Source organism: Sinocyclocheilus anshuiensis, unplaced genomic scaffold (assembly GCF_001515605.1).
Source record: "Sinocyclocheilus anshuiensis isolate Anshui unplaced genomic scaffold, SAMN03320099.WGS_v1.1 scaffold2490, whole genome shotgun sequence".
NCBI classification, from domain to species: Eukaryota; Metazoa; Chordata; class Actinopteri; order Cypriniformes; family Cyprinidae; genus Sinocyclocheilus; species Sinocyclocheilus anshuiensis.
In genome coordinates, this window is record NW_015555992.1 from 50,312 (window position 1) to 60,311 (window position 10,000).

Below are 10,000 nucleotides of genomic sequence, written 5' to 3' on the forward strand. Positions count from 1 at the left end.
TCTAGTTTTATTTATTGTGATTTCATGTGTTTGAGTTTGAGGCAGCCATCCTAATTGAGATCCTAATTAAAATTGTCATGAAAATACAATCAGTTGCATGATTAAAAAAAAAATAATAATAAAAATAAAAAGTGTATCCTTAAATGGCTTCAATTTAGTTAGACACATTATTTTAGTCGTTGGTAGTGAATCCAAATACTTTTTTAAAAGATTTGTTTGACCGCAGCTTAACTACTTTACATTATAAGTAGCTTGTTAGCTGGAGATTCCCTGAAGCTGACTCGTGGTATATACAGACAGGTGATAAATAAAAGGAAGATCCATCCTGGAAATCAATACAAAGTTGTTCTGAGAGATCTCCCTTATTTTATGATGATTCTGTGATGCCATGTGGTGGCCTAACACTTTACTAAGACACTTTATGTTGGTTTTTCCTTTAACCTGTTGCTATTTCATTTAGGATGTTTTATGCATGTCATTTATGTGTTTTTAGACATGTTTTCATTGAACCTTATCTTTTTAGAATGATAAGGGCCAGTGTCCGGCTGATGTTGTGCCAGAGCCTCTAGACATGCCTCTTGAAATAGCTGATGCCGCGGTCCAGGCTAAAGAGTTGCGCACACTGCTACAGGAGGTCCTCCCCAGACCCGACGATGTCCTCCCGCTCCTGCCTGCCCGACCTCCAGGTCTCATCTCGGATAAAGCTCGTGCCCAGCTTTCAAGTATGGGACTTCACATTGGAGACAAAGTTATCATTGCTGGTCAAAAGGTACTGCATAATTCTTAATTTCTTTGACCATGTAATGAGCAAACATATTTTATTTTTATTTTTATTGCAGATACAGTGGCTTCAAAAAGCATTTGGGCATTTAAGTCACTCTCAATTAAATCTGAATTTCTCTCAATTTATTTATTTTTTTGGCATTCACTACAAAATATCAAACCTTATCTTCACTTTCTTCACTCTTTGAATTATTTTTACCAGCTGGTCTCAAGGTAATTTTTATGAAAACATGAAATCCCACAGTTCACACAGATGTCCTTGCAGGATAACCACTTGTGTAGTTCATTATGTGGACAATAATAATAATATAATATATACAGTAATAATAATATTGCATTTGTGCAATACAAAATAAAAATATTAACATTATTTTAACATGCTGTTCAGTATATTAACAATAAGTTTATTAAGCTTTTTCCACAGATATTGTTTGTTTGTTTATTTATTTATAAGTATATAGTCTGTTATATTTTATTGTATAATTTACTATATAATGCTTTTTTGTTTTGGCTTATGTGCCTTAATTTTTGGGGGGCCACTTTGCGTGTGTGTGCACCAAATGTCCTCACAAAGGTGGTAAATCATGAAAATCATGTTTGTATGTTTGTATTTCTAAAATATGAAACATTTGTCTAAACAAGCCTCTAATCAAGTCTAAACAAGCCACAAACAGTGTGTTATGTGTATTGCTTTAAAAGCAGTGTTAAATATGCAATTTTGGTAGGTTAATGAAAATAATTTAAAGATACACATTGGCAGCACATTAGCGTTTAAAAGAAGTATATGTGTTTTATATGTGTGCTGGAAAAAAAAATGTACATTTGCTTCAAAAATCAAGGAAATGTGTGTGCTTGTTGTTCCTCGCATCAAATATAAAGACGGGTTACAGATGCTAGAGTTCAAACATAACAGGTTTGCTGTGATTGATATTGATTGAAGCTGCTGAGAAATCAAATTGAATAGAAACAGGTGCACCCCCACACAATGTTCCGCAAAATGAGTTGTCGGAAAGAAATGACTTCATGCACTGCTCCCAGCCAAAAACTAAAATGTCACTGAATGGTATCCTAAAGCTGCCACGCAATCAAATCTGTCCTACACGCTGTATAACTGTCTGCAATTCACTACAGCTAAAAGGCAGTCGCATTGCAAGCTGTGGCCCATTGTGACATCATCAGTAATGTACAGGGATTCAGCTGGGGATCTCAAATCCATTTGCAGTGGGTAAGGACAATAGTGGGTCAGAAAACTGAAAGAAGAGTAAAGAGACCAGAGGGCTTGCTCATCTGTATTGTCCTTGCAGAAATAATTAATTTTACTTTTTTTGGCTGACTCTCGCCCTCTCTTACCTACACACCAAATTATCCATTAATGAAATCCTCCTCCACAGTGGGACTAAAGTGAGCAGAGTGCCTAGAATCTGCAGATTGGCTAATCAAAACCCCATTATCTTCAGGGATCCTTGGCGCCGCTGGCTTTCTTTGATCCCCATTTTACTTTTAACGCTATTTTTATCCAAGCTCATTTGCCTGTTTATGAATGTCGGCGCATAAGACAACAAGGTCGGCTCTCTGGCGACCGGTCGAGCAGGCCTAAATACGTGCCACTGTGTGCGAATGTGCTTGTTTGTTTCTGGAATAAAGAAGTAATCACTTTTCATTGCCCTCCGGAGTACGGAGCAAGATAAAGAGAGCGTGAAACAGGTCTATTGAACATGTATTATCGCCTCGGCAGCCCACGCGGCCAGAAAACTATTTCTCACACTGTCCCCACAGAGCCTCCCCTCCGTTTGTTAAAGTGTTTCAGCAGGATGCTCCTGTGGTCCCATGATTGAATGCATTAAGGAAAAGTGTAAATCTTAGTTTACTCTGCGGCTCTCGCTTGTTTTGCAAGGTCGGGACTCTGCGGTTCTGCGGCAGTACCGAGTTTGCTGGTGGTCTTTGGGCTGGAGTGGAGCTTCACCAACCAGTGGGCAAGAATGATGGCTCGGTAGCTGGCGTTCAGTACTTCACCTGCCCGATTAAACATGGTAAGAGTAAAAATGGAAACGTTTTTCTGATATGATAGTGACTTGCAAAGAGTATTGTTAAATAATTAGCTAACTAGTATGTTAACCAGGCGCAACAAAATGAAGGAATGAGTCATGTCTTTTCCATATAAATCTTAATTTACCCAGACCGTTACAAGTGTGATCCTGTGATATTTGAGCCCAACTAGATAACTATTGAGTGTAATGTTTACTAACTAGCTAATCTGGAGCAATAAGAAGTCAAGCAACAAAGCATGTCTTTGATTGATTTATTTTTTTTAAACGAATGATAAGTGAGGGAAAATGTGATAAGTGAGGTATATTTGAGCATAACTGAGTTGAATATTTACTAACACAATAGCCAAGGAATCATGTCCTTTATTTAGGGTTAGGGTTCTTCAAGAGACCTCCCTGCAAAGCTGCCTGAAAAACTATGCGCAAGTGCACCGAGGGAAAAAGCTGCTTTAAATGCAAAGGATGGTCACACCAAATGTTGATTTAATTTAGTTAATAGAAGTTAATTGATAAAGAAATCTATTTCATTATGACAGCATTTTTACACAAGTGCCTAAAACGTTTAACAATACTGTAGCTTTGCAGGGAGGTCTCTAGAAGCATCTTGGTGACGTTGCCACAGTTCTTCTGGATTTAGTCTGTCTCCGTTTGTTCTGTTTCTTCATGTTATTCCAGACAGACTGGATGATGATGAGATCACCGCAGGCCGAGTGCCAGAGGCAATCACAGCCGCTGATATAGTGCCGGTATCTTTTGAGTATGAGAGTGATATTGCGTTCACACAACAGTTCGACGACACGAGTGTAAATATATAAGAAAAACAACAACGGAGTGTTCTTAAAAACCCTTTTGTGCGGAACTACTTCCTTCCGCCACATATTCAAATCTCAGTTTGACAGTTTAACAGTTTAAAAATGGAAACGTTTTTCTGATATGATAGTGACTTGCAAAGAGTATTGTTAAATAATTAGCTAACTAGTATGTTAACCAGGCGCAACAAAATGAAGGAATGAGTCATGTCTTTTCCATATAAATCTTAATTTACCCAGACCGTTACAAGTGTGATCCTGTGATATTTGAGCCCAACTAGATAACTATTGAGTGTAATGTTTACTAACTAGCTAATCTGGAGCAATAAGAAGTCAAGCAACAAAGCATGTCTTTGATTGATTTATTTTTTTTAAACGAATGATAAGTGAGGGAAAATGTGATAAGTGAGGTATATTTGAGCATAACTGAGTTGAATATTTACTAACACAATAGCCAAGGAATCATGTCCTTTATTTAGGGTTAGGGTTCTTCAAGAGACCTCCCTGCAAAGCTGCCTGAAAAACTATGCGCAAGTGCACCGAGGGAAAAAGCTGCTTTAAATGCAAAGGATGGTCACACCAAATGTTGATTTAATTTAGTTAATGGAAGTTAATTGATAAAGAAATCTATTTCATTATGACAGCATTTTTACACAAGTGCCTAAAACGTTTAACAATACTGTAGCTTTGCAGGGAGGTCTCTAGAAGCATCTTGGTGACGTTGCCACAGTTCTTCTGGATTTAGTCTGTCTCCGTTTGTTCTGTTTCTTCATGTCACTCCAGACAGACTGGACGATGATCAGATCAGATCTCTGTGTGGAGCACTGGCTGTTGTCAGAAAAAAATCTCACTGGATTATTACAATTCATGGCAAAATTAATGTTTGGAAATGTAAATTTATATTTCCTACTGACACACTACAACAACAGATAAAAATAACTGACTTAAAACCATTTATAGCTGGTGAACATACTAATGTTCTAATAACTTTGGCCACCACTGTATATAAAATTGATTGTGCATGGTACAGTTCTAGGTAGCAGGAACAGGAAATCTGCACAAAGTTTGAAATATTAAAGTACATTTGTCGTCATTTATGTAGTAGAACTGCAGCAGGTTTTAAATGTGCTAAATTGAATGGAGTAAATTTTATGGAAATGCTTGCAGTATATTTTTACAGTTTTAGTAGTGTGATAAAACTTGAATTGCAATTTTAAATACACTGAAGACGTCTAATTTACAGAGCAATGCTAATCTCCTCTACTTGTTTTTTCTGATTGTAGGTAAAAGGTATTGTTCAATAATTAGCCTTTTTATTTTAGCTGAACAATTTCTTCAGAAATGGGAGTTGATAAAGAATTTGAATTTCTGCTTGATTTTCTCATCTGCTTTGCAACTTTAGAGTCATAATGAGACAACAAGGGTGATTTCCGATGACCGCGCTGATCACTGCATTTGTTAACTGCGTCTTACAAGCTGTTATTAAATGTAAAAATAACTTCCGTTTCAGTCTCTTTCAATATAAAAGTCTTACTTAAAACCATTTTTTAGCAGGTAAAAATACTAGTGTTATAATAATTTTGGCCACCACTATATATATATATATATATATGTGTGTGTGTGTGTGTGTTGTTGCGAACTAGTAAAACAGAGGCAACATGATAGATCACCAAGGAATTGTGTCTTTTTTGTGCATTAATCTGAATTTTTTGTTTTGACCTGCCACATCTCTGACAGTTGTAATATGATGGTATATAAGCATATGTAGTTAACTTGTCAGTGTAATTTCACTAACTAGCTAACCGGGCACAACAAAGCACCAACAAAATTTGTCATGTCTCTTCCAAAACCAGCTATGACTTTGATAAGTGTGTTCTGATAATATTTAACTAGTGATGGTTAATGTTTACTAAGTAGATAACCAGGTAAAACGTGATAAATCATTGAACAGTCTCTATTAAATTGTATTGCTTGTCTTAACCAGCCACAGTTGTGACAGTAAGAAACAGCAGCATTTGAGCATAACTAGTGATTTGTGAGTGTCAGTTTTTTACGAATTAACCATGTATGTATGTATGTTTGTTTGTTTATTCATTTTTTTTCTATGTTGAATATTTAGCTAGCTTCAACCATGACAAACGTCACAGAGTGGCATTTTATCGGTCACATGCTTCCCAAAACAACTATGGTCGTAATTTCCGTCATTACCAATGCAGTTCAATAGAACTAACGACCATAGTTAGCTAGTTGGTTTTGGGAAATGCACCCCTGATGATATTTCGTCATATGTAACAATAGTTTTTCTCACAATGTTGCATTGCACCCTAGCAGGCAAAATTTTAATTCGCATTTCAATTATGATATCGACACACATAATATTAATCTTCACATATGTAATGTATATAGTTGGCGATGTCTGTTCTCAACAAAATAATTTATTTCTGTCCCTCTCCAGGAATCTTCGCCCCCCTTTCTAAAGTCAGCAAACTATCAGAACGCCGGAAAAGCAGTCCCCGCCAGCCCACCGCTCCCGTTCCCCACCCAAGACGGATTGACTTGGCACGAGTCACGTCCAAGGTCAACACAGGTACATCTCTCATTGACCTGGTTGCTTAATGATCCCCTTTACAGCTCACAAACCCAATATCAGGAGGAACCCAGCGGCCACCACAGACTCAAAACTAATTACCATCCCAGAGGACCTGCTTGATAAACTTACACAAGTGTGAACCGCGATGGTGGTGATAAAGCAGTTGGCGTTACCGCTTTATTCTGTCCCCTTTGGGGTTGTAGGGACTATAAAAAGCCATGTGAGCACTGAGGAATCATTGAGGGAGTTAATATCACTTATGTGCCATAACAGCGTTCACCCCAGGGCCCGTTTATACAGATGCGACACCCACCGATGTGTGGAGGGAATCACACTAACATGCATAAACTCTGCTTTTGTCACGTATACAAATGAAAGAGGACAAATGACTCATTTAAAGTCTTCATGTATTATCATACATGACAGAAAACCTCAGAGGGATTTCGTACAAGGGAAGGCGACAAATACTTCTGAAAATGATTCCTGTTGTGATGGCATATTCATTCTAAAATTATTTTAGAGTATTAGGAAATAATTTTTGATCAGTTCTTTATGATCATTATTTGTGATGGTTTTGTGAACCACATGGAATATTTATACTAAAACAAATAGCTAGGTTATATAGGTTATAGAAATATTTTTTGGCACTTTCTGTACGCTACATTGTTAGGCCAGTAGTTTATAATAAATAAGTGGATCACTGAATCATTCACTCAACTAATTCATTTAAAAAATCATTCAGGGACTAAATGTCACTACTTTGTATTGCCTTGAGACATGCAGTGGTTTGCACTATTTTTGTATGCAGAGCAAAAGTAGACGAATCAAGAGTACTGTCTAAAATGTAGGATACACAATATTGTATTTCCTTTTGTTGAACTATTTTATAAAAGCAATATTAAACTTGCAGTCTTTCTTTTGAAAATCAATGTTGCTGTATGAATATCAGCTTGGCTGTAGTTATCTGCGAGCGAATCAAAGTTGTGCTGATTTTCAAAACAACATCTCTTGCTTATATGATACTAGCATATTCATAATGGATTTTATTATTTTCATATGATCAGATTCTAGCCTACATTTTGAAACCATTTGGACCAATTGAAATTAACTACGAAACAAAGATTTTAATAAAAGTATTTAAACGCAAATAATCATGACCAATGACAGGACCAAAAATATCGTAGTCTTAAATTATGATGTTGAATAAATGAATGAATAAGTAAATAAACAAACAAACACATACATACACACACACATGCACACATAGTACTGTATATAAAAAGAAAAATGCTAATGTGTTAAAAAAGAAAAAACTGATAAACATATCACCCACAGTTCTAAGGGCATCGGATTTAAGTACAGTATACGTAACACCTAGATATCCTGTAATCTGCTGGGACTCTCATTTCTCATAATATACGTCTGCGGAAAGAGGTAGTGTACCCTCACAGACTTCCATTAGTGCACTAATGCTGATGAACAGCAGTTCCGCTCATCACCTCTGTTACACTAGAGACGTTCCCTTGCTCTTTCTGTGTGGCCTGCTGAGTGTTGGCTGGTCTTTACCAGGTTGGTGTTACATTTGTTGATCTGTTTTCCTATTGTCTCAGAGACAAGCATTTCCGCTGTGTCTTCCTCCAGGGCCCAGGTATTGTCCACTCAGACAGCTAAATGCAGACATATGGATCTCAATAGCTTTGTGTGGCAACAGCACTTTTATGAAGAGCCCTTAAGGCATTGTAATACGACAAATGTTTGTTCTACTTCCCCTCTTATGTTTTTTCCATCCCAATGGGTTTTTTTTTTTTTTTTTTTTGTCTAGAATTCTAGACTCTTTGTCTAGAGGTTCATGAAAATCTGACGGCAACATTTGCTCAATTGTCATGAAATGTCACAATGCAAAAATTCTTAATGTCCTGAAATGCTTAACTGTTTATTAACTATATATATATAAATAAATGTGTAAATATTATTATTATTATTATTATTATTATTATTATTATTATTAAATTATTGATTTCAGTTAGTTCGCAGTGCTTATTTTAGTATCACTGAGATACTATTATAGCTTTAAATATTTCGTATTTGTTTGTTTTAATTTTTTTTTTTTTTTTATCATCACCATTATCACCATCATTTAAATTACTTTTTCATGAGATTTCATTGTTTTTTATTATTTTATTTATTTATTTTTCTCGATAGTTTTACTAATTTTTACTTTTAGTTATTTTATTAGACTAAATAAAAAAGAGAAATTGGTTTTAGTTAGCTAAATAGTTTTTTTTTCTAGTATTATTATTTATTTTTCAAGGGAGGGGCACTCAGACATTTCTTCACACATTTATGAGATTATCATTTACGTCTTTGTGAATATTTCTCTCTCCTTGTAATTTAATTTAGCTTAAAATCTGGCATAGAGTTGTAAAACCTGAAAGAATTATCACAGCTTTTCAGAGAAGCAAAATTGTATTTTATCGACAGCATTGTTCCTAAACCTCTTTGTCATGTTCTTGTCTGCACCTTCATGCATTTTCCATTTTCATTCTTCATTTTCATTTTGGTTGGGAGAGTTCGAGTCACACTGTGCGCATGAAGTCTAATATGCATGTCCAAGGAAGGCGACTGAAAGCGTGCTCTGTAGGGCACTTGTGAGTCACTCGTGGACTGACTTCAAATGTGACGCACATTCAAACACCCAATTACCAGAATGCCTCTGCATGTACCTCCAACATGTTCACAAAAACCATATCCAAGCAACATGTTGTTTTTAAAATGACACTTTAACGATGTTACCGTCCTCTCGGCCACCACAGAAGAAACGACAGCTGCATGTTGTCCTCTAATCAGTGCCGTTTCAAGGTGTTTCTTTTTCACTTCTATTCCTGAGGTGATTTGAATAGTGGACCGTGGTGGATTTCCATGTTCCCCGTTGATTGATTGTCCAATGAAGCCAAACTTAATGAGCAGTTCTCACATCAGGCTGAACAGACTGGCAGTAATTTGTCATGAAAAAGAACGAGGGAGAAGTGGTGGGTTTGTTATCGCTGTAACCCTTTGTACTGTAGTAAATCTTCATATTTTTATGTGGTTGTATAACCATCTCAATTTCCTTTTGTTGTAAACTGTTGATATTTAGTGGAGGATCATTTTTCAAGAAAAAAAATAATAAAATAAAAAAAGTTTACATTAAAAGATCTCCAACCATATAATTTGCAAACTGAGAGAACTTTATATGGACATTTTCTTTTGTTGATTTCAGTATGATAAAAGGATATTTCTTTGAGCAATGCGATCCATAAAGGCAGATGTTGAGTCTAGCACATGTTTAATGCTTTAGCTGGGCCATAAATGTTTTGGCTGCATAAGAATGAATTCATAAGACTGCTGTGCATGTTGTGCTCTCATTTTGAGCATCTTTAAAACACTCCACGTACCCCATTTGAATTGACTGAACCAGATTTCATGGACACTTTTATAATTAATTTCCATTTTGATACTTGTGATTCTAGTGTTTATTATGTTTAGCACAGCACAATGCACAATTTTTTTCAAGCTTTATGTTCTAAAGATGCCGAAATTGCTTCTCCTCAGGATTCACCATGGCAAAGTTAATTAGAACCTTTTAAAGTGAAAATCTGTTTTCTTGACTATGTAGCATATGTATTTGAAGCACAACAGAGAAAATGTTGAGAATAAATATGTTCTACATTTCTTCTTGTGAGTCGGAGACCATATAAGAAACTAAAAGTGTTACTGTCTGCTTGACTAATGTT

The 10,000-nt window shown here is 36.0% G+C and overlaps 1 protein-coding gene across 1 annotated transcript in view; it reads left to right on the forward strand.

The window, feature by feature from the left end:
• Positions 1-10,000, forward strand: part of LOC107676111 (CAP-Gly domain-containing linker protein 4-like) — a 37,080-nt gene that overhangs the window by 19,946 nt on the left and 7,134 nt on the right. The window contains exons 7-9 of the mRNA XM_016470635.1: positions 524-769; positions 2,678-2,813; positions 6,093-6,224. Of these exons, the coding sequence (XP_016326121.1) occupies positions 524-769; positions 2,678-2,813; positions 6,093-6,224 (514 nt within the window). The remainder of the gene's footprint in view (positions 1-523; positions 770-2,677; positions 2,814-6,092; positions 6,225-10,000) is intronic.